Source organism: Helianthus annuus, chromosome 9 (assembly GCF_002127325.2).
Source record: "Helianthus annuus cultivar XRQ/B chromosome 9, HanXRQr2.0-SUNRISE, whole genome shotgun sequence".
NCBI lineage: Eukaryota > Viridiplantae > Streptophyta > Magnoliopsida > Asterales > Asteraceae > Helianthus > Helianthus annuus.
Window position 1 is genome coordinate 104,513,541 of NC_035441.2, and position 25,199 is coordinate 104,538,739.

Sequence of the window (25,199 nt, forward strand, 5' to 3'; positions counted from 1 at the left end):
TATTAGGGTTTGTAATCAGTTAAGTTCATCAATCATCATTATCAACATCAGTTTTTAATGGATAGATAGATTTAATAGATGATTCAATTAGGAACAAATGATAATGTTATAGAAACAATAAAACTAATGGAAAACTTTTTTTTATAGAAATTTGAGTATGAAATTATAAACTGGAATGGGGAAAAATTGATACATCTACAAATTAGGGAAAGAACAACATTAACATTTAAATGGTTTAGACAACTAGATTGCTGTTATGATGATTTTGTATATATTGTTTTAGTGTTAACATCGCGGCAAATCTTTCGGTGGTTGTTGTAGCGACTCCATAAGCCCGACCCCGTTATCGACTACAAACACCATAGCCAGACCCCACCCGGTGTGCACGTCTAAGTGGCAGTGCATGATCCATGTACCTGAAAACATAAAATAAAATTAAGCAACATTTTTTTTTGAAAATTTAATGTAAATACGTGTGTCAAACGTTAATTTTCCGCTCTTTACCTGGATTATCCGCAACGAATCTAATGACTGCCCACCCGTTGATGGGTAAACTAACGGTGTTTCTTAGAGGTGGGTCCACAAGGTTGAATTTCGAAGTGTCGGTTTTGGGATTAAAGTTCCCGAACCATTCTGCAACTACGTAGAAATCGTATCCATGTGTTTCAATCGAGCCAGACACACACTTAAGTGTGTGTTTGGTGTTTAATTTTTGTTTTTAATAATTTCACTTTGAAATTGTCCAACTTTGGTCCCTCACTTATCCATGGTTTATAAAAGGCTTACTAGTCCATGCTTCTTTATTGTTTTTAAACTAATGATTAACTAGGTTAATTACCCCTAGTTAACTTAGTGAGTCCCGGGAGTTCTAACTCGTTTATTTTAAGTTTCATCAACTCGGGCCTTTTATCCATTTTATTTCTCGAAAGTTCTTATCCGCTTTTTAATTAATATTAGGATTATTTATTTAAATCCTAATATTTACCGGGTTACTTTACCACTAACGGTACTTTACCCGTCTTTTAGTATTAACGGGGTTTGATTACCAAACCCGTTTTCGGGGTGTTACAGTAATGGCACGATTTGGGTCATTGTTGATAGGCTGACAAAGTCAACTCATTTCTTGCCAATCAAAGAGACTTATAGTTCTGACAAATTGGCTAAATTATATGTGGACGATATTGTGTCCCTGCATAGCGTGCCAATATCTATTGTATCCGATAGAGATACTAGATATACATCTCACTTTTGGAAAAGTTTCCAACAATTATTAGGCACGAGATTGAACTTCAGTACGGCTTACCATCCCCAGACTGATGGACAGAGTGAGCGTACTGTCCAGACCTTGGAAGACATGCTTAGGGCATGCATGATTGATTTGGGTGGTAGTTGGGATGACCACCTACCCTTAATAGAATTCTCCTATAACAACAGTTATCATACTAGCATCAAGGCCGCTCCTTTTGAAGCCTTGTATGGGAGAAAATGTAGAACGCCTGTTTGTTGGGCTGAAGTTGGGGAAGCCCAACTATCTGGACCTGAGATTGTCCTAGAGACCATGAAAAAGATTGTTCAAATCCGTGATCGTCTCAAAGCTGCCCGCGATTGGCAGAAAAGTTATGCAGACAAGAGGCAGAAACCTCTTAAGTTCCAATTAGGGGACAAGGTCTTACTGAAAGTATCACCCTGGAAGGGTGCGATTTGATTCGGAAAGAAGGGCAAATTGAGCCCAAGATATATTGGACCATTCGAGATAGTCGAATGTGTCGGTTCTGTAGCTTACAAGCTGAAGCTACCTGAGGAGCTTAGTGGAATTCATGATGTGTTTCACATTTGTAACTTGAAGAAATGTCTAGCCGATGAGTTGCTAGTAATGTCACACCATGATGTGTGAATGATGAAAACCTGGGGTTTATTGAGAAACCGATTTCGATCGAGGATCGACAGATTAAGAAGCTCCGAAGGAAGATGATACCTATTGTAAAGGTTAAAAGGGATGCCCATCGTGGTCCCGAGTATACATGGGAAGTTGAGTCTACTATGCGACAAAAGTACCCCCCATCTTTTTGAATAAAAAATCTTGAGGTCGAGATTTCTTTTAAGGGGGTGAGGATGTAACACCTCGGAAAATTATGTCGAATAATATCAAGACACGTGTCCGAATGACTCTCAAATATGCCTAATAATTTGGACAAGAGGGACTAATTCTGTAAAGTTGTGAAAGTTTGAATGTGGAGGGACCATATATGTCAACATGCCAATTTTTGGCCTCTGAGTGACCGCTTACGGACCGTAAGCTTATACTGCTTACGGACCGTAAGCATGAGAATTTATTATTTTTTTGTAAAGCGGTTACGGACCGGAAGGCATTATCCTTACGGTCTGTAAGGAGTTCAAAACCAGGGGCGCGCTAACCAACTTACGGACCGTAAGCAGGAAGCCCATACGGTCCGTAAGCAGCGTATCTTGGCAGATTTTTGTTTGCTACCCAAGTATTCTGTCCTCTTGCCACCTTTCATGCAAATTGGCACCCATTCTCAGTTCATAACATGTCCATGGACACCTGCTAATATCCTACAACAGCCCTAACACCTGTAATGATCTTGTGCAACTTCTACTAGTATAAATAGGCCCCTTGATCAACCCATTTCCTTGCTCATTTCTCACATTCTCTTTCTGTTACTCTATTCTGGAGCTCCTGATAAAAAAGGACCTCCCTCTGAGTTCTAATATTCTTAAGGATCACAAGTAAGTGTTCCTATTCTGCTCATTTCAATTTATAGGCTAGGATTTAGCCGAAAGTCAAGCAAATTGACTTTTGCTTTGACTTTCGGTTTAGACCATTATAGTCCAACCATTGTTCGAATTGAACTTGGCTACGTGATCGTAATAAGGTAGGTGTTAATCCCTTAAAAGGACACCTTCTGGGAATCACGTTAAGTTGGTCAAATGACGGGTCAAAGTTAAGTTGAATAAAAAGTCAAAAGGTAGATTTTCAGAAAACTTATAAATGAACTTGTAAACGTTTTATCATATCTTTTTGACACTAAATCAGTTGGTAACTAATATTAGGACATGTCTAAGCATGTCCAGCCTATCATTTCTAGTTTACATGTCGGTTTGCAACCGAAAGTCAAGCAGTTTGACTTCTGCTTTGACTTTTGATTATGACCCACATTAGCAACTTTAGCTATTGATTCTAAGTTGCATTATGACCATACTTAAATGTAGGATAACCCTTTGAGGTTATACTACTTGGTCATGATCAGTTCATGAATTATGCCATATTATACCGAAAATGCCCTTTGGTGGATAACTTGATTTTAAACATTGATGAATATACAAAGTGCATAACCTACTGATGTGGTAACTTTATTAACATGGTTTGACATATTGAACTTGTTTATAACTCATCCGATCACCTGATACCGCTTATGCGTGTACGGTGAGCTTATGTAATTAGTTTACGTAAGTTTACCGAATCGGGTCAATTCTTTTCAAGTTCTTTCAAATTCCAGAATGTAAATACGTTTACCCAGTACTTGTGAGGGTTTAAAGTGCATTCTATCCGGTTACCGCTTAATCTAGCGTACCGTACCGTTTTCAATATTTTAAGTTAACCGGTCCAAGTCTATGACTTGAATAAGACCCGTTAACATTCTAATTGGTTATTATACCATTCATTCCAGACTAAGGCATTCCAGTAGATTGCAACCGTGCTAAGTTAATTGATATATCGGTTGTGCTTATTATTATATCTTGCATTGTAAGATTATTAAGCCAGGTAAATACTCTTATCCTATTTTCCCTATACAGGCTTGGGATACGGTATATTATTACCGCATGGTTAGGTATGGGATCAAAGACCTATGTGTAGGGAATCCAAATAATCCGTTTTAATTCGTATTACTTGAACTTAAACATTGGGGGTTAATACGACTGTGTCCTGGATATCCTCGGCTTATTTAATTGCAAGTGGCCACGACCTAAGCACGTGGTGTAGGCATACACCTGACAGATGCTAATGCTATACTAACATGATTTTTATAACCCAATACGGGTTTCCGGGCCTCATATGTATTGTCAAGCTTGTAAAATTGATAACATGAGAAATAGTATATCTCAAGTTATTCATAAAAATATATGTACCATTGTGTACATGAAAATGAGTTTGAAATATTTTCAAAATGTGTCGGTTATTTGTATTTACCAGTGTAAACTATCGTATCTTCAAAAGACTAAGTGACATGTTGCAAGGTTACGAAATAGGTTGGAAGTGCCCGGTAATGCTTAAGAGTAATTTGCAACTCCTTGCATTTGAAGCCCAGTAGTCTGCATATTTCATTTTGTTATTTCGATCCGCCTGTGGATCTTTTGAATACTTCCGTCTATATTATATTTTTGAACATTCGGAAATTTTGTAATAGTATTTTAATTCCAAGACTTCCGTTGTGCTATTTGTGTATTTGATATCAATTCGTCATGTACCCCAAGTCCGGGTCCACCAAGAAATCAAGGTGTGACATGGTTGATGGTGGTGTTTTATTTAGGGTTTAGTGGGGATTGTGATGAAGAGAAAGAGCAACAAAATCTGTACATTCTCTGAATTTAATTTTATTTCTAGAACAAAGGATTCATTATTTATTTTTTTTCTTAATATCTTGACTTCATAGACACATATATACTGTATACACCGATTGTACATGTATATGTAAAATGTTCGTGCAACACAAAATCCCTTTTCTAAATTATCTTTTTTCAACTTATTCTCTGTAGTTTATACACTAGTGATGATCATGATCTAGGTTTGAGATTTGATGATGATGATCTAGGTTTAAGATTTGGGTTGATTTAGAGAGAGAGTGTGTATTTTTTTTCTCAATTTGATTTGCTTTATTTATAAATTTATTTTAGATAAATAAGTAAAATTACAAAAGTACCCTTATATGTTTTGCACATGTCATATTTAACTGAAAATTTTAAGCAGGTTATGGGCAAAGGACGTATGGTGTAATGGTTTTTCTAAAATATGACTGTAACTGTAATTATTGAAGTTAAAGACTATCTATTGCAATCCGATACAAACATAAAGGACAAAAAGTGTAATTTACCTTATTTTCTTACATAAAGGGTATTTTTGTCCTCTCACAGTTACTTAACAAATAAGTTAACAAACATCCACTTAGAGCACTATTCGAGTAATAAATGAGCAAACCACAATAAACAAAAATGCTATTTTGAAAAGTCGAGGACTAAAGATGAAAAACGAAAAAAACCACTGGACCATCCGAGCAAATAACTCTAAAATAAAATAAAATAAAATGAAAAACTAACTGGTCATGGGTGTGTTGCCTGCCGCTGCGTGTGACCTGAAAACTACATCCACCACCACCACCACCCTTCCACCGAATAACGGTGTACACTCGTCGGAAACTGTCACACTCCTCCCTGCTGCAAAGCTAAAACCCTTCGCAAATGTTCCAAATTCCAAGCCTACGCTGCTCAGGTACACATCCAATTATCTAGCTTTTTAATCATCAATTTGTCTGTTCCTAATTTATACATCATACTAATCGCGTTAGGTTAGGTTTTCTAACTTTTCATGAAGAAACTGCAGTATTAGGGTTTGTAATCAGTTAAGTTCATCAATCATCACTGTCAACATCAGTTTTTAATTGATAGATAGAGTTGATAGATGATTCAATTAGGAACAAATGATAAGTTATAGAAACAATAAAACCAATGGAAAACTTTTTTTTATATAAATTTGAGTATGAAATTATAAACTGGAATGTGGAAAAATTGATACATCTACAAATTGGGGAAAGAACAACATTAACATTTAAATGGTTTAGACAACTAGATTGCTGTTATGATGATTTTGTATATATTATTGTAGTGTTAACATCGCGGCAAATCTTTCGGTGGTTGTTGTAGTGACTCCATAAGCCCGACCCCGTTATCGACTACAAACACCATAGCCAGACCCCATCCGATGTGCACGTCTAAGTGGCAGTGCATAATCCATGTACCTGAAAACATAAAAATATAATTAAGCAACATTTTTTTGAAAGTTTAATGTAAATCGTGTGTTAAACGTTAATTTTCCGCTCTTTACCTGGATTATCCGCAACGAATCTAATGACTGCCCACCCGTTGACGGGTAAACTAACGGTGTTTCTTAGAGGTGGGTCCACAAGGTTGAATTTCGAAGTGTCGGTTTTGGGATTAAAGTTCCCGAACCCTTCTGCAACTACGTAGAAATCGTATCCATGAAGATGAATCGGGTGGTTTTCAGCTGTGAAAATACTCGTTCCCTGTAGCACCACCTGTACCTTATCTCCGTATTTCAGTTTATAAACCTTGGTCCCACGCGTTGGTTGCCAGAGAGACCGGCTTACATTACCGGTGTAGTCAAACGTCACCGGAGGCTTTGCTGGAAAATCGGTGGTGAAAACTCCGGGAATCCCATTGTGGTGTGCTTGCAACAATGAGAAGTTGGACGGCAGCACAAAAGACACGTTGTTCATACTGGCGGTGAAGCGCGTGTTGTTTGGTGCTTGACAGGTACTCGCCTTGGCTTTCGGTGGGCATTTGTTGATTCCAAGGCCAGCGGTGATGAAAAGATTCTCGTCAACTGTTTTCGGAACTAAGGTTTTCCCCGGGCTTCTGAAGCTGGTGGTGAAGGCGGTGGCGGTGTTTGTGTCGTTAAAAGGCGGGAGGGTGGGCATAGCTGGCTTAGAAGAGTTACTCTTAGCGGTCGTGTATTCCAAAATGGCGGTGGTGGTGGTGTTGTCAAAGGGTGCACCTTGTGCACTTGCGTAAGCGCGTGCTGCCATGTAGTATCGACCCGGTGTTTGGTCACCTTTTATGAGTACATCCGTGGTTTGACCCGGTCCAAGCATTAAGACCGAGGTCGTGAACGGTTTCACGTAGGAAGCATCAGCTCCCACAACTGTAAATTTATGGTTAGCGATTTTGAAAAATAGTTGCTGGTTTAATGCTGCATTAATCACCCGCACGAGGTTTGTTTCTCCTGAACTCATTGGAACTTTTATAGTATCTACATTCAGAAAACAATATATCATTAGTTTCTGCTAACAAGATTATGTTTTTTAATGTTGTAGAAACAAACCTTTGCTAGAGCAGTTGTAAAGATCACCAGGTTGACCGTTGATGGTATATGCATCGGAAACATTTGGAGCTCCACCGGTTCTTCTCGCTTCGTTAATAACATCAATAGGGTTCGCGTTCCACCATTCACCTGATCATAACATCACTAACTTCAGTTAGATGACTCAATTATACAATTAAGTTTTTATTTTTATCTATTTTTTTTTAATTATGTATATACCAAGCATGATGACCGAATCGCGGTTTGGTTTAGGGAACGGGTAAGAATCGCCTTGTTTTGGGTGAATGACAATAGCACCATAAACAGTTGCTCTAAGCCATGAACTATGTGCATGCCACCATAATGTTCCTTCTTGACCCGAGATTGTAAATTTATAGGTATAACTCTGTCCGGGTCTGATTGGGCATTGAGTGATGAACTCGGGTCCGTCGGCCCATGCTGTCCTAATCTGTCTAACACCATGCCTGATATTTAAAAAAAAAACAATTAGTGAACTAATTTAAGTTATTAGGTAATATATTAATTACATATACTAGTAGATTAAGAATTTTGTCATACCAGTGAATGGTGACATTGTATTTCGCTTTGTTGACGACCTTTATCACCAAACTATCGCCATTATTAACTTCCAAGGTTGGACCCGGAAACTGGCCGTTAACCGTAATAGAATTACGGGTTTTGCACAACCGGGTCACTTTCGTCGCTTGAACCTATATCCAGTCCAAACAGTTAGTATCAAGTAAACATAGAAAGAAATTAAAAAAAAATGTGTTTAAAAAGAAGTAAAGAACACATACAACAAACCCATGGTGGTGAGTTTTGGCATTTGTGAAACATGCTAAACTTGAAAAGATCAACAAGATGGTCAAGAACATGTGGCTAACAATGCCGGTTGGTTGAGCCATGGGTTCGATTGGTTTGAATGCCGGTTATCGGTTTGTAGTTGAGTTTGTGAGAGTTAAGATGGGTTGTGGTTGGTTTATATAGAGTGAAGGAGAATGGGGTTGTTTGGAGGTAGGCAAAGTAGGTTTTGGGATTAAGATGTGGTATACTTAGATTACATAACCAAATTTGTTAAACCAAGTTGGTGCACCAATGACTTGTAATCAGTACTTGCTTGCTTTAAAAGTCTACTATCTTATATTTTACATGCTACAAATTCAGCATAGTTACATTTTTAACTGCAACTAGTTGACAATTTACCAACTTCACTAAATTTCTTTTGTTATTCTATGGTGTGTGCATTTGTATACCTCGTTAAATATTTAACCACCTGGTTAAGGTTTTGAATTTATGTTAAATGCAAATCTTCAAAAACGGAACGGTTATAGAATCGGCTGCCCAACGGACCGGATTTAAGAACCAGATGACGTCATGTATTAATTTGCAAATCGAAAATATACATATATAATTTAAGAAAACAAAATACGAAACAGTTTTATCTTTTTATGTCGTTAACAAAATATGGAGTTTAAAGTAGTAAATGAATCAATAAACAAGATTTTGGAAGAAAATATTTATAAAAATGTGAAAATCCAGTTCAACCACTGACATGTTGTACCATAGCCAGGCGCACCAAATATAGGTGGTTTAGCAGTACTCAACCGGTCCGGTCTGGTTTGGTTTCGAGAACATTGATTAATTGTACCCTAGTTATGGTAAGTTGTCATAAATTTTCAATTGATCCGCTTGTTAATCACTCTTAATCTTAGATGGTAATTCGTCAATTTGGATGCCAATAAAAGATGAATAAAAATCCTTTTCCTTCATAGCGTAAAAGAAATCCAAAATACCATATTATTCAAAATAGAAAATGACCAAAATACCATATTATTCAAAATAGTAAATAAGATGGGTGTTTAAAAAGGAAAATGAAGTGATTTTACTTTTGTTTTTCATAAAATAATAACATTCATATACATCAATTTGTGTTTGTATTGTTTATTATTTATTAAATATCGATTTTAATTTAAAAAAAAAAAACGTAAAAAATAATTGGTTGATTTTGGGTATGATGAGATCGGGTAAGATTGTCAAAAAGTCGTTAACTAATTAGGTGAGAATCTTGTTGAATTGTTTTAACTACAAATTAGTTAGTGATGTTCCAAAGTGACAACGATAGTTTATTTGTATCATGTGGCAATTAGTGGCGTCATTTGGTGAATATATTATAATTACCAAAATTCATTTAAATATTATAAATAATCAAATAATGTTAAAAAGTATTATAAACATGGAGGACCTAGACATCCAAGTTTTCTTATATGTAATTTATAGTAAGTTTCGCAAGCAGGGCCGGATCAAATGTTAAAAAGTATTATAAACATGGAGGACCTAGACATCCAAGTTTTCTTATATGTAATTTATAGTAAGTTTCGCAAACAGGGCCGGATTAAAATTTTCTAAATTTTTCTAGGCCCAAAACAAATAGCAAAATTGGGGCTCTTTTGTAAACGAAAAAAATTGCTATGGATCCTATTATTCATATATCATCTTTGTATACACATTATTATAGATTATAAACCTCAATGTTAACAATCTCAAAGCCAAAATTACCAACATATAATATATATTCTTTTAGAATTTGAGGCCTTAGGAAAATGAAGACCTAAAACTCTTGTTTTATTTCACTCCCCCTTGAGCCGTGCCTGTTCGCAAGATAAGCTTTGTAAATAATTTTTGATGAGAGCAAAGTAATACATTGCATATGATTGGATTGCTAGCCGCGTTGCTTCTTCGTGATAACGACCAGGGTTCAAATTCTACTGTATTGAGACGGGTTTCAAACCATTAACTTACCTAGCGAAGAAGACAATAAGATGGGTCGGTTAAATTAATAGTCTATAATTAGCTAAATGTGTATATCCTTTCAAACAAGGTTCTAGGTCTTCGAAAAGTTGAAACTAAAATTACATTAGAAAAAGGCTATACAAAACAAATCAAATTGAAAACCCCACTCTACATGTTAAACACAAAATAACTTTTATAAGTAGATAAAAAAAATCTCAAGATGTACTAATATAAAACGTCGTGACCTCGATAAAACATTTTTGGGTTGGCTGCTAATCATAAATATTTGCATTTACAAGACTTATCATAAAAATATAAATAAATATATATTTAATGATTTTAGCTTTTATAGGTGCGTCTACACATAACATACCTGGAGGCAAGTAAGTTGTCCATTCCAAATTGGTTTGTATTTTTAGATTAAAAATTTGTAAAAATAATAATAGTAATAATTTAGATCGAAAAACTTAAATAAATAAACATTTATTAACTTTCCTCGTACTACAATTTATCCACCAAGTGGAGGCAAATCTAACCACCGTTAGTTAATAGTCATGTTATGCAACAGGAGCTAGATATTGAACATATGATTTTTCATATTTAGAAAAAACATCAAATACAAATAGCCTTATTGTACAAAACATACGAAAAACATGAAAAGCTAAAAAAACACAGTGGCATTTTGTAAAATGACCTTATAGGGTAATTTTGATCATGTAGGGTATCATAAATTCATAATTACTCTACAAATGATCTTGTAGGGTAATGTTGATCTTGTAGAGTAATTTTGTAGAATATCATAATTACTCTACAAATGATCTTGTATGGTAATTTTGATCTTGCAAGGTAGTTTTGTAGACTATTATAATTACTTTACAAATTATCTTGTAAAGTAATTTTGAACTGTATGTTGTTTGTAGTGGCGAAGCTTGAAAATTTCCACCGGGGGGTCGGAAGTCACCGGACCTAAAAGTATATACCTAATTTTTCTATAACCCCCCCCCCCCCCCGCGCGACCCCTTAAATGCTTCGCCCCTGGTTGTTTGATAAACTTGCAGAGTAATTTTGATACACTTATAGAGGAATTTTGATAATTACCCTACAAGATTATTTGTAGAGTAATTTTGATAATTACCCTACGACCAAATAATTATAAAAGTGTCATCGCGTTTTTTTTTTATACTTTTTTCATGCCTTTTGTACGTTTTCTACGATAAGGCTCTTTGTACCTGAACTTAACTCTACATATTTATTAATTGTAATTAGTTTTCATATTCGTACTTTGCATGATGTATTAATAATTAATTTTCATTTCTAATTGCATGTCTCAAACATACATTCATATATAAAGTTTATACGTTGATTATTTATATATATTTATCTACTACTTTATTATTGTCATCTGTGTAGGATTGTTTATAAAACTCACGACTCGATTAATAGAACTCGTTCGAAGTTGGCTCTCGTAGTCTCGTTTGTAAATGGGTCAAGGCTTAGCCAAGTTAAGGTCGCTCGTTTGGCTCGAACTAAAGACAAGATTTGATATATAATTGTGTGTATAAATTAGAGCCCATGTTTTAACATATATAAATTATAAATTCTCTAGTTTATATATTTTGCATTATGTGTATGTTAAAAATAAATTAGTTAGCTTGACAAAGGCATGGGTGGTTGGGTTCAACATTTAGCTCGTTTGTAAACTAACATGTTTAAAAAAAGAAGAGTTAAATGCCTAGATAGTCCCTATGGTTTGGCATTTTTTCACCTTTAGTCCCTAATTTTCTAAAATTACAGCTATATTTCCCAACTTTTTTAATTTCATTCCCGGATAGTCCCTGACGCGGATGAAGGTTAGTTTTTGTTGTTAAGTGAGCGTGAAATGACCAAAATGCCCTTAATAATAAAAAAATGTTATTAGTTATTTATTTACATCCCACCATATACCCATCCTCTCTAAGCCATAAATTTTTGGATTCAGAATAAAAAGTGCCCAAATTTTAACGAAGTTCCCAATCATATTATCCTGCTGCCACAATTGTTGTTCCAACAGTAGACTAAAGAATTGAAATCTGCAAGTGGCTCAATTTCAACTAAAAATATCAAACCTTGAATAAAAAACTTATTATAAACCTGAAACACGGAGATCAAATTCACTTGTTAATGGCGGACGCACTCTGAAAATGATATCAAACAGGTATTCATCTGAAACTTCATCATATTCGTTCCTGTTAGTTTCAGATTTGTTAGTTTTTGTTAAAAAATTGAAATTCTTGATGTTGTAGGGAGATGATTGATCACGGAAACATCAATGTGTATGGAAATGAGTTGAAATTCGGTTACGGAATGAATAAGATGGCAAACTGTAACACCCCAAAAAGTCGTATATGAAAATATGAGGAAATAAGTAATTATGAATGTAATTGTCGTTAGAATGGTAACTAGAATTATGAACATTGTTAAAGGGGTAAATAGGATTTTAACCTAGAAGAATGCATTTTGGCAATAATAATATAAACATCCAAACATGAGGGGTTAAATTGTAATGAATGGAAAGATTAAATGTAACACCCCAATTTCTAAGTCTTGACGTGCTGCCTTAGGTTCCGGATTAAATCATGACAAAAATAAAATGACTTATTTATTAGAGAAGTGTTTGTCAAAAGTGTGAACGCACATTTAAAGAGACTCGTACAAAACATCTCAAGAAACGCTCGTTTTATGCAAATCTGGAAGTTTCGGGTTGAAAATGTCAAAACTATTGAACTAAGAGGGACCAAGGGTGATAAGTGGCAAACTTTAATACCCTAAAACATGTTAGGGCCGCCACCATCTCCCTCACATTGATAATTTTCGGTTTTGGGAGCTAAGGAAGAGAGAGAAAGGAGAAATCCCGTTTTTGAAGTTTATAGCTGCAAAGATCAGATGATTCCCGAAGATCTAACCGTTGGATCGAGCTCAAATGTGGAACGAGTCTTCAACAGACATATACGAATATTTTGACCGTTGGGATCGTCATTTAGAGGCTTGGAGGTCGGACATTTACTGCCCTGAACAGAACAGCTTGCAGGAAGGGTTTCCGGCGGCTGTTTGGTCTTTCCGGCAACAATAGCGACTGTTTCCAGCTGAAACAACAAGTGTTATGTTTAGATCCTGAAAATAGGGTTCCATGGACACCTGAATCACCTGGATCGGAGTCCGGATGACCAAGTTATGGGCTCGACAAGTTTGTTTCGCATTTCGTTACATGATTTTCTTACAAACCGGTTTAGGACAGCGTGTCCGCAAAGGTATGACCCCGTACAAATGTTGACTCGGTAATATTTAATGTTATGAGACGTACAAATAATATCGGGGATGAAGTTCTAAACTATTTCTTGGTAACTCATTATTTGGTGGATTGAAGTGAAGCCTTAGAGAGGGTGATGAAGATGGCGACATGGGTGAAAACCCATGTCCAAATCTTGGTTTAACATGTTGCCTGAGCATAACTAATATGTATTCTTGCTATTTGAATTATCTTTGTATGCATGAAACATGATTTTATGCAAGAACTAGGAAGACTATGTATAAAATACTTGTACATTGTGTTTAAATGATTTTGTGCACGCCAAGTGTTAATGAAAAGCCAATTTTATCCTACTAGATGAAATTGTATGCTATCTTATGGTAATAGACTTGAGATGTGATGTTGTATGATATATCCGGATGATACTTGAATGATTACTTAACTAGAATGAAATGACGAAATTGTTCTAAGTAAAGGTAGTTGAACCTACTAGTAATGGTCTATGGCATTATGAATTGTAAATTGTATGTATTGTTATGTAAACATTGGTAATTATGCATGTATGAATGTATTTAATTTAATGTATGGTGAAATGTGTACTATAACACACGTATGTGGTATATAGAACCATGTGTAGAATTTCTCGATGTATGAATAAAGTAATTGATAATATGAGTTATAACGTTTGCTAATAATGACATGTAAACGTGGACATGAAAGGATAGGTACATTCTATTTTGGGCGCGAACTTGGGAAGCAATGGGACGGACATATGGAATACGTATCAACTACTTACGGGTCAAGGTAAGTGCTTCTGGCACTTAATAGTTGTATGCAGGAACATAGATTTATTGTTTGCAGGTTCTTGTACTTGTATACGTAGAACATCTTGTGGTTTAATGTGGAACTTATATGAGAATATTAAAGTATGAAATGTTAAATTGGAGGTATTCATAGGAGAATACCATGGACAAGGGAATCATAACCCATGAGTATGGTAAGTATCTATATTATAGATTTGAAACTATTTAATTGGTAAGATGAATTCAAGTCATGGGTACATGACTTACCCGGTGATTATTATGTTTTTTTAACTAAGGGTAGAATTTTGGATGTGTTGATAACGGTTAATCTAATAAAGGGTTGTTGACTTATTAAAAGTCAAATTAGTACGTGGCTTCCAAACCACAATCTTAATAAATGGGATGCTTTGGATTGAATAAGTACAAATGCACATGATTCCAAGTTGTGTACAAATATCATAACCATGATGTTTATTTAGTAAGTCGATTAGATTACACTGTTAACTGATTAAACTATTGTCTCGAATTATTTAACTTGGGGTAAGCAAGTAGATTTGGGTCACTTGATCCACATGAATGAAAAAGATTTGGATTCTGGCTAAGTAAAGCATTAATGAAATCTTTGGATCTGTTAGAAATAAATATTAATGGTCTAATAGTTGAATGAGATTTTTATCACAGGTGGCTTAATTGTGAATTCTATTGGAGGTTGATTCACAAGTTGGATGTAACACCCCGTGTTTTCCAAAAGTCAAAGTCAAGTGTTGACTGTTATTGGAATTAAAGATTAATAAAGATTAATTTCATCTTAGTTTCATTTTGATTTTCGTATTATTTGGAGTAAGTGTTGTATAATCAAACTAATCGACTGATAATCGAACTGTGAATCAACGACCGACTGTGAATGATAGGAAGTAACAACGCAATAAAGCTAATCAATCAATAATCAAGCTAATCAAATCAATCATCGAACTCAAGTGTGGGGACTTTTGTACTTTTATACGTGTGTGTGTGCCTTATGTGTTACTTGTGCATGTTTACTTTTATGTTAAAGTGTGTGGTGAATCAATCAAATCAATCAAGACTCAAAGGTGAATCAAACTCAATGGAAATCGAACCCGAAATGGTTGTATGGATGCTTGTATGTTAGATATAGTAGTTGAGACTAAAAGTAATTTGATTAGGAATTCTATCATCCTCAAATCATCGTTCATCGAAGTCGAAATATCAAAAATCGTCGCGAAACACTCAAAACCAGGCAAGCCGATCGAACAGGGCAACCTGATCGAACAGGCTAGCCGATCGAACAGGCTGTTCGATCGGACAGCTGCTCGATCAGGGATGCTGTTCGATCAGCTCACCCTTTCCTCTTTTGGAAGCCTATAAATAGGGCTGTCCTTGTCAAACTTTCCACTTTTGGAAAAGCTCTGACCGACCAGCCTCTTTTTCTCACTAAATCCAAGATTTCTCTCAAACCGGTAAGTATTTCACTCTAATCCTTGTACGTTTTTGTTCATTAATCGATTCTCTATCTTTCTATCTTTCAAAACTTGAATTTCAACCATGAAATCACCAAGATCTAGGTGTTCTTGAGTGATGTCATCATGGTGTTCTTGGTGTTCATCAAGAACTTCATGTTCTTGACTTCATTCAACCGTGAACAAGCTAGATCTAACCGATTTCCACATCAATAACTTAAAATCTACCAAAGATCTTAACATTGCACGGTGGGAAGGTTTGGAAGATGGGTTTTCATCTATCTTTCAACTCTTTTACACTCAAAAAGGCGAAAACGAGACTTGAACCGATTTACAAATCGAACTAAACAAACACATGGTTCAAGATTCGGGTTTTACCAAGAGATTTACCGATCTCGGGTTAAACGTTAAACTTAGGTTCCAAACCGTCTCCGACCGAGTTTGGGTGATTCCTGCTCGAGTCAGTAGGCTAAGTAGGGACTTCAGTTTGTGGTTCAACTCGTAGTCAAAATATCTCTAAAACACCAACAATTAACGGGAGTAAACAAGTGTTAAGTGAAAGGTTAACCGAATCGAGAAGCTGGCCGAACGGCTAGGCTGTTCGATCGAACAGCCCAACCGAACGACTATGCCAGCCGATCGACTAGGCTAACCGATCGAATAGCACTTAGACCCACCAACTCACAAAGTGTAGTATTGACGAGGTACTGTTCGATCGACTACGCCACTCGATTGTAATCATTACTGCTCGAATCATGAGATACTACACTTCAACACTTAGACTTTTCAAAACATTGGAATGTCACCCGATCGAACATACCAACCGATCGAGTGACATACTTGAAAATCATGAAGTGCTAACCGATCGGTTGGGCTAACCGATCGAACAGCTGTTCGATCGGCCAACTTGAAAGGTAGTACAACCATCATACACAAACACATCCTTCTCATCAAAGGAAGAAACAATCCACTTGAAGGAACCAGCCGATCGAGCCAGCCGGCCGATCGAATGGATGTTCGAACGGACTTACAAACCAATCGAACAGTCCACTCGATCGAACTGCTGTCCGATCGAATGGCCTACTCGATCCAAGTACATTGTTTACTTTTTCCGCGTTACTCATCGTTGTGTTATCGAACTATTCAGGCTAACCTATTCTCAGTGCTCCCTTCAATCCACAACCAACCACTGTGAGTATACTCGATCCCTTTTTGCTTTCAGCACTTTTGGGTGTTACATACGTAATCTATCAAATTCACAAACAACACAAACTACTTGAACGCTAACCTACTTGCATGTATTACTTGTCTAAATGACTGCTGTTTATTATGTTTACACGTGGAGTGCTATCTGCCTGCTTTAGCAACGTAGTACTATAGTTTGGACTCAGCACCCGTTCACTCGGGGGTTGCTAAGGACAATTACTTGCATGGATTACGGTGGTAATCATGTATTGCGAACTGTCTCGGACAGTCAACTCGAAGTCATTGGTATCGATGGTCCCATGTTGATAATTTACATGCATCGTTTGCCCTTGTGTACGTGCTTGGTTATGCGTAAACTATTCGAACTCTATATGCTATATCAAACTTGTGTACTCACCTTTACATTATATGTATTGACTTTTATTTTAACGTATGTGACAGGTGTTTAAGCTACTAGCGTGCTAGGGAAGCGAGGCAATAATAAGCTTCTAGGAGTCTGTGACCTTAGGACAGTGCCCACGTACCTGTTCCAGGGCCATAATTATCTGTAGATCTTGCACTGGCACCTGTAGTCAGTAAGATCCCCAGTAGTCGTCTAGAAGTCGTAAAACAATATTTACTTTTGGTCTGTAATAATTAAGAATCCGAGTTGTCGGAGCAGTTCCCATATTGTTTAGTTGATTTCTATGATAACTTGTTATTATTTGGGACACGGTATGGGACGTGTTGTATAACTGAATGGTATGATAGTTGTTGTGGAAACTTCTGAACAATCTGTTTCGCTCAGTGCCGCGCCCCGATGATTCCGCCATCGGTTGGGGTGTGACAGATTGGTATCAGAGCCATAACTATAGGGAATTAGGTTAGACACGATCTAGTCCGGATCGCTGTCTTAGAGACCTAGACTATAGTTAGGAACCAAGAGACCGAGTTTATGTGTTTATCTTATGTTATGTTGTTTCCTTCTATTCTATCATTACATCCGAACTCCGAGCCAAATTTTGTAATTTGGACGGGATCAGGAGTGAAACCCGCAAATTCCTGCCTAAATTACAAATTTTTGCCAATTATTTTGTGTAAATTTTCTATCAACAAACGGGGGAGAATTATACCAAATTAGGGCTGAAACCCGTAATTTGATGAAAGCTTTCCTCTAAATTTTCTTAAAAACAAGGAAGAAATTGCTGAGCTAGGGGTGAAACCCTAACCTTGGCAGTTATTCCAACCTTATTTCATCTCGCCAAGGCAATTGACGGACTCCAACGACCCGAACTCACGAGTATGGCCTAGAATGCGCATGCATAATGCCCAAGAATCAAGGCAGAAACATGTCCCCTAGAGTCGAAAGTGACGACAAGTCAACTGTGAATAGTTAAATTGTCATGGTTAGTCAAAGTCTAGTAGCCGCAGACAATCCATTTTCCGATTTTGAGTGTTGCTTTATTGATTTTATATGATTTACCTGTTTACGTGTTTTAAGATTCGTTGATTGCTCCATTTGTTATCAATCTGCGTGACTTTTGTTGCTATTCTATCTCGATTCAAGTCCCTGTTGATGTGATCTAAACGAAACCAGTGTGCTATACTACGACTAAGTTAGACGATACAATGTGATGCTATCCGATATGCAAAACGAACGGCACTCGACTTGTGAATATAGGTTTCTGTTTTCTGACAGCCTCTGTGATAAAATTTCGTACGTGTTTAGGGAATTAAGTGCTCTATTTGCTTAATTGCTTATGTACTTTAATTGCTTCTGTGCTTATGTGCCTCTGTGATTATGTGCTTATGTGTTTATATGTGTTACGTGACGTGAGATGTGACGTGATTCTAAGCTTTAGTAAACTAAGACGTGCGAGATTCGAATTCGTTGTGTTGAGCCCAATGGCGATGTCTATTGCAGACCATGTCGTCATCATCAAGGCCTCGCCAACGTCTTACTCGTCGGGAAAAGAGAGATCGTCGTTTTGCTGCTATCCTCTCTAAAACGGTAGCAAAGGCTGTGAGTGAAGTATTCGAGAACGCAAGCAAGTCATCTGAGGAATCCCGAACCCTCACGCCCAAAGACTCCAACAAAGCTACTTTTAGCTTCAAACAATTCAAGGCATGTGGGCCAAAAGAGTTTACCGGTGAAGATGGCCCTACGGCTCTGTTTCATTGGTTTGACTCGGTAGAAGTCACCCTTCGTCAAAGCGGATGCCCAGATCACCTCCGTACTCTCAATGCTACCGGTGTCTTCCAGTCGCGAGCTTTGGACTGGTGGACCGCAGAAAGGAACAAGCGCGGGAACGACGCTGCATACGAGCTGACGTGGAAGGAATTGAAAGCGATCATGATGGACGAGTTCTGTCCTCCCCACGAACGCCAAAAGTTGGAGGATGAGTTCTGGAGTATCAAGCAGAAGGAGGGCGACAACGCTGGTCTTACCGCCCGTTTCAAGCAATTGAGTATCATATGTCCCGACCAGGTCAAGACTTCTGACATGACCATCAAGAAATACATCCGTGCTCTTCCGGATTGTGTCGCAGATTTTGTTCACGCCGCCAAACCCGCAACGATCGAGGAAACCTACCTACTCGCTGCCGAGATTAACGACAAGCGAGTTAAGGCTGGTGTCTGGGATAAACCATCCAAATCGTTGCATCAAGTGACTACCGCATCAACCGACAACCCTACTGCTCAAGCCTCCAAGTCCTCGAGAAGAAGGAAGAAGAACAAGGGTTGTGCCGCCGCAACCAATGCTGCTCCTCTTCAATCGGTACCGCCACAACAGCAACAACCACAGCGCACTGCGCCAGTGATCAATGCGCCGCCAGCGAAGCGTGCGTACACCGGCCCCCACCCACTCTGTGCTACATGTTCTTATCATCACCCGGTGGGTGTGGCCTGCCGATTCTGCGCTCACTGTAACGTCTACGGGCATTTCACTGCGAGTTGTCGCTATGGTCCCCGTCAAGCTCAAGCTCAAGTCGCTGTCAACCAAGCTCTACTCCCTGCTCCTCAAGCTCCTCAAGCTGCACAGGCCCCAGCAAACAATGTTCGGACCTGCTTTGCATGTGGTGACCCTAACCACTTCGCAAACCGGTGCCCGAACAGGGTGGTGAAACAAGAAGCTCAACAACCCCAGCAACAACAACAACAGCCTCAACAACAAGCCGCTCACGCCAGAACTTTCAACATCAACGCACGCCAGGCTCAAGCTGATAACAACGTGGTCAATGGTACGTTCCTTGTGAATGGTATATATGCATCATGTTTGTTTGATACTGGAGCCGATAACTGCTTTGTGTCCTTTGAATTTGAGAAGCTTCTTAGACGTAAGCGCTCTTATCTTTCGACACCCTTCGAAGTAGAAGTCGCTACCGGAAGAACCATTGCTGTCAATTCCGTGCTCCGTGATTGTACTCTCAAGCTCAACAATCATATATTCCCGATTAACCTCATTCCAATGCAGCTCGGAAGTTTCGATGTCATAGTAGGCATGGACTTTCTTCGTGAAAACCGTGCTGAAGTTGTGTGTTCCGATAAGATGATTCGTTTTGTGCTAGCTAGTGGTGATATTCTATGTGTTTATGGTGAAACTACTGCGAAAGATCTCAAGCTCATGTCCTGTCTTCAAGCTCGCAAATATCTCCGCAAGGAATATCGAGCCTTCTTGGCCAACATTGTTGTAGCAGAGACGGACAAGAAAAAGAAAGTTGAAGTCAAGGATGTTCCCGTTGTCCGAGAATTTCCTCAGGTGTTCCCTGATGATCTTCCTGGATTACCTCCAAGCCGCGATATCGACTTTCGAATCGACCTTATTCCAGGAGCCAACCCAGTGGCCAAAGCTCCGTATCGACTCGCTCCATCTGAGATGCGAGAACTCTCAAACCAACTCCAAGAGTTACTTGAAAAAGGCTTCATTCGCCCGAGCACTTCTCCATGGGGCGCACCAGTCCTTTTCGTCAAAAAGAAGGACGGGTCGTTCCGAATGTGCATCGACTATCGGGAATTGAATAAGCTAACCATCAAGAACCGATACCCCTTACCAAGAATCGATGATCTGTTTGACCAACTACAAGGTGCTCAGTGCTTCTCCAAGATTGATCTACGTTCAGGCTACCATCAGTTGCGGATTCAAGAGGAAGATATACCCAAAACCGCTTTTCGAACCCGATACGGCCACTACGAATTTGTTGTCATGCCTTTTGGTTTGACCAACGCACCCGCGGTCTTTATGGATCTGATGAATCGCGTGTGTAAACCATTCTTAGATCGTTTCGTCATTGTATTTATCGACGATGTCCTGATCTATTCCAGATCGAGGGCCGAACATGCGCAGCATTTGCGATTGGTTCTCGAGTTGCTTCAGGGAAACCAACTCTACGCCAAATTCTCCAAGTGTGAGTTCTGGTTGGAGGAGGTTCAATTTCTGGGTCATATTGTGAATAGTCGGGGTATACACGTTGATCCTGCAAAGATTGAGGCAGTCAAGGGATGGGTTACGCCAAAGAATCCGTCAGAAGTTCGCTCTTTTCTCGGATTAGCTGGTTACTACCGACGATTCATCGAAGGATTCTCAAAGATTGCTGTACCGCTTACCTCCCTTACTCATAAAGACAAGCCTTTTGTGTGGGGAACCGCGCAGGAGACTGCTTTCCAAACCCTCAAACACATGCTGTGCCATGCACCAGTTCTTACACTGCCGGACGGAAGCGATGACTTCGTTGTCTATTGTGATGCTTCAAACCTTGGACTTGGCTGTGTTCTCATGCAACGAGACAAGGTTATAGCTTACGCATCTCGACAGCTCAAAATCCACGAGAAGAACTATACAACCCATGACCTCGAGCTAGGCGCAGTTGTCTTTGCCTTAAAGATTTGGCGACACTACCTGTACGGTACAAGGTGTACGATCTTCACCGATCACAAGAGCCTACAACATATCTTTAACCAGAGAGAACTCAATATGCGTCAACGCCGATGGGTAGAACTTCTCAACGACTACGACTGTGAGATCCGTTATCACCCAGGCAAGGCGAATGTAGTTGCAGACGCCCTCAGCAGAAAGAATTACGTGATAGGTGTTCAAAACATCCAGGCCCAGTATAACCTCGAAGCTCTCATCCGTGAAGCACAACACGCTTGCTTTAACGAGCGTACGTTGAAGAAAGAACGAATCTATCACGATGGAACTCAACTCGTGAGCAAAGCCAACGGGATATTCTATTATCTGGACCGAATCTGGGTTCCGAGGAGGACAGATTTGCGAAAGATCATCATGAACGAAGCCCACAAATCCCGATATTCCGTTCATCCCGGTGCGGACAAAATGTACCAGGATCTTCGCTACAAGTACTGGTGGCCTGGGATGAAAAGGGATATTGCTCTATATGTTGGTAGCTGTTTAACTTGTGCAAGAGTCAAGGCTGAACACCAAAGACCCTCAGGCTTACTCGAACAACCGCCGATACCCGTATGGAAGTGGGAAAGCATAGCTATGGATTTCATAACTAAGCTTCCGACCACGCCATCAGGTCACGACAGTATTTGGGTTATAGTCGACCGTCTAACCAAATCAGCCCACTTTCTGCCGATACGAGAAGACTATAAGGTGGCCAAGCTAGCCCAAATCTACACCGACGAGATCATTAAGAATCATGGTACGCCTCGAGATATCATTTCTGATCGCGATGCTCGGTTTACATCGAGATTGTGGGAAACTTTTCAAGCAGCTCTAGGTACGACGCTGAATTTGAGTACCGCATTCCACCCGCAAACCGACGGGCAGACGGAAAGAACGATTCGTACTATTGAAGACATGCTCCGTGCGTGTGTTATCGATTTTGGTGGTAGTTGGAGCAAACACCTACCTTTGGTCGAATTTTCGTACAATAATAGCTATCACTCCAGCATCGAAATGGCACCTTTCGAAGCCTTGTATGGTAGGAGATGTCGCTCGCCTATTGTATGGCACGAGGTCGGTCATTCACAGTTGACTGGGCCCGAGATTCTGCAAGAAACGACTGACAAGATCCACCAGATAAGGGAAAACTTGGTGAAGGCCCGGGATAGACAAAAGATGTACGCCGATAAACGACGCAGGCCCCGCGAATTTGCAGTTGGCGACTACGTGCTCCTAAAGGTATCGCCTTGGAAGGGAGTAGTCCGATTCGGCAAAAGAGGGAAACTTGCGCCTCGATTTGTTGGACCTTTAAAGATTCTGGAAAGGATCGGTAAAGTTGCCTACAAACTCGAATTACCGGAAGAACTCAGCAATGTCCACCCGACTTTCCATATTTCAAACCTTCGGAAATGCGTAGCCGACCACGACGCGATAATACCACTCGACGATCTTCAGGTCAATGAGACGCTACACTTCGTGGAAAAGCCTGTCGAAATCATGGACCGACAGACCAAGCAACTCAGACGCTCTCGCATCCCTATTGTAAAGGTACGATGGGAAGGCAAACGAGGCGCGGAGTTCACTTGGGAACTCGAAAGTGACATGAAGGCCAAGTACCCGCAGTTATTCAGATAGATCTGAAGCATCAAATTGGTAAAATCACACGGCGATGTACGGTTCTCGGCCTAATTTCGGGACGAAATTCCCTAAAGGAGGGGAGACTGTAACACCCCGTGTTTTCCAAAAGTCAAAGTCAAGTGTTGACTGTTATTGGAATTAAAGATTAATAAAGATTAATTTCATCTTAGTTTCATTTTGATTTTCGTATTATTTGGAGTAAGTGTTGTATAATCAAACTAATCGACTGATAATCGAACTGTGAATCAACGACCGACTGTGAATGATAGGAAGTAACAACGCAATAAAGCTAATCAATCAATAATCAAGCTAATCAAATCAATCATCGAACTCAAGTGTGGGGACTTTTGTACTTTTATACGTGTGTGTGTGCCTTATGTGTTACTTGTGCATGTTTACTTTTATGTTAAAGTGTGTGGTGAATCAATCAAGACTCAAAGGTGAATCAAACTCAATGGAAATCGAACCCGAAATGGTTGTATGGATGCTTGTATGTTAGATATAGTAGTTGAGACTAAAAGTAATTTGATTAGGAATTCTATCATCCTCAAATCATCGTTCATCGAAGTCGAAATATCAAAAATCGTCGCGAAACACTCAAAACCAGGCAAGCCGATCGAACAGGGCAACCTGATCGAACAGGCTAGCCGATCGAACAGGCTGTTCGATCGGACAGCTGCTCGATCAGGGATGCTGTTCGATCAGCTCACCCTTTCCTCTTTTGGAAGCCTATAAATAGGGCTGTCCTTGTCAAACTTTCCACTTTTGGAAAAGCTCTGACCGACCAGCCTCTTTTTCTCACTAAATCCAAGATTTCTCTCAAACCGGTAAGTATTTCACTCTAATCCTTGTACGTTTTTGTTCATTAATCGATTCTCTATCTTTCTATCTTTCAAAACTTGAATTTCAACCATGAAATCACCAAGATCTAGGTGTTCTTGAGTGATGTCATCATGGTGTTCTTGGTGTTCATCAAGAACTTCATGTTCTTGACTTCATTCAACCGTGAACAAGCTAGATCTAACCGATTTCCACATCAATAACTTAAAATCTACCAAAGATCTTAACATTGCACGGTGGGAAGGTTTGGAAGATGGGTTTTCATCTATCTTTCAACTCTTTTACACTCAAAAAGGCGAAAACGAGACTTGAACCGATTTACAAATCGAACTAAACAAACACATGGTTCAAGATTCGGGTTTTACCAAGAGATTTACCGATCTCGGGTTAAACGTTAAACTTAGGTTCCAAACCGTCTCCGACCGAGTTTGGGTGATTCCTGCTCGAGTCAGTAGGCTAAGTAGGGACTTCAGTTTGTGGTTCAACTCGTAGTCAAAATATCTCTAAAACACCAACAATTAACGGGAGTAAACAAGTGTTAAGTGAAAGGTTAACCGAATCGAGAAGCTGGCCGAACGGCTAGGCTGTTCGATCGAACAGCCCAACCGAACGACTATGCCAGCCGATCGACTAGGCTAACCGATCGAATAGCACTTAGACCCACCAACTCACAAAGTGTAGTATTGACGAGGTACTGTTCGATCGACTACGCCACTCGATTGTAATCATTACTGCTCGAATCATGAGATACTACACTTCAACACTTAGACTTTTCAAAACATTGGAATGTCACCCGATCGAACATACCAACCGATCGAGTGACATACTTGAAAATCATGAAGTGCTAACCGATCGGTTGGGCTAACCGATCGAACAGCTGTTCGATCGGCCAACTTGAAAGGTAGTACAACCATCATACACAAACACATCCTTCTCATCAAAGGAAGAAACAATCCACTTGAAGGAACCAGCCGATCGAGCCAGCCGGCCGATCGAATGGATGTTCGAACGGACTTACAAACCAATCGAACAGTCCACTCGATCGAACTGCTGTCCGATCGAATGGCCTACTCGATCCAAGTACATTGTTTACTTTTTCCGCGTTACTCATCGTTGTGTTATCGAACTATTCAGG

At 39.1% G+C, this 25,199-nt stretch overlaps 1 protein-coding gene and 1 long non-coding RNA gene across 4 annotated transcripts; one reads left to right on the forward strand and one right to left on the reverse strand.

Annotated features, from left to right (window-relative positions):
• Positions 1 to 280: 280 nt before the first annotated feature.
• Positions 281 to 8,072, reverse strand: LOC110878146 (laccase-12). Of its 3 annotated transcripts, XM_022126405.2 has the most exons (7): positions 7,933 to 8,072; positions 7,694 to 7,845; positions 7,355 to 7,599; positions 7,136 to 7,264; positions 6,244 to 7,063; positions 505 to 629; positions 281 to 416 (listed from the first exon to the last, which is right to left on the reverse strand). In XM_022126405.2, the coding sequence occupies exons 1-7, from the start codon at positions 8,038 to 8,040 to the stop codon at positions 286 to 288; spliced, it is 1,710 nt and encodes a 569-aa protein (XP_021982097.1). In that variant the 5' UTR covers positions 8,041 to 8,072; the 3' UTR covers positions 281 to 285. The 3 variants fall into 3 exon arrangements, with proteins under 3 accessions (XP_021982097.1, XP_035833375.1, XP_021982096.1); XM_035977482.1 differs by lacking the exon at positions 281 to 416 and having other exon boundaries at positions 460 to 629; XM_022126404.2 differs by lacking the exons at positions 281 to 416; positions 505 to 629 and adding an exon at positions 5,730 to 6,032 and having other exon boundaries at positions 6,119 to 7,063.
• On the forward strand, positions 5,342 to 7,478 carry LOC110878147. Its single transcript, XR_002557652.2, has 2 exons — positions 5,342 to 7,025; positions 7,128 to 7,478. It is a non-coding gene; the product is annotated as an uncharacterized LOC110878147 (long non-coding RNA).
• Positions 8,073 to 25,199: the final 17,127 nt, after the last annotated feature.

What these genes read in the sequence shown, in the direction of transcription:
- LOC110878146 (XM_022126405.2), bottom strand. Translation starts at nt 8,040, where the DNA reads ATGGCTCAACCAACCGGCATTGTTAGCCACATGTTCTTGACCATCTTG. An exon ending in CGATTCGGTCATCATGCTTG is followed by an intron (nt 7,265 to 7,354) that starts GTATATACATAA and finishes TGTTATGATCAG; the next exon opens with GTGAATGGTGGAACGCGAAC. An exon ending in TTACAACTGCTCTAGCAAAG is followed by an intron (nt 7,064 to 7,135) that starts GTTTGTTTCTAC and finishes TTCTGAATGTAG; the next exon opens with ATACTATAAAAGTTCCAATG.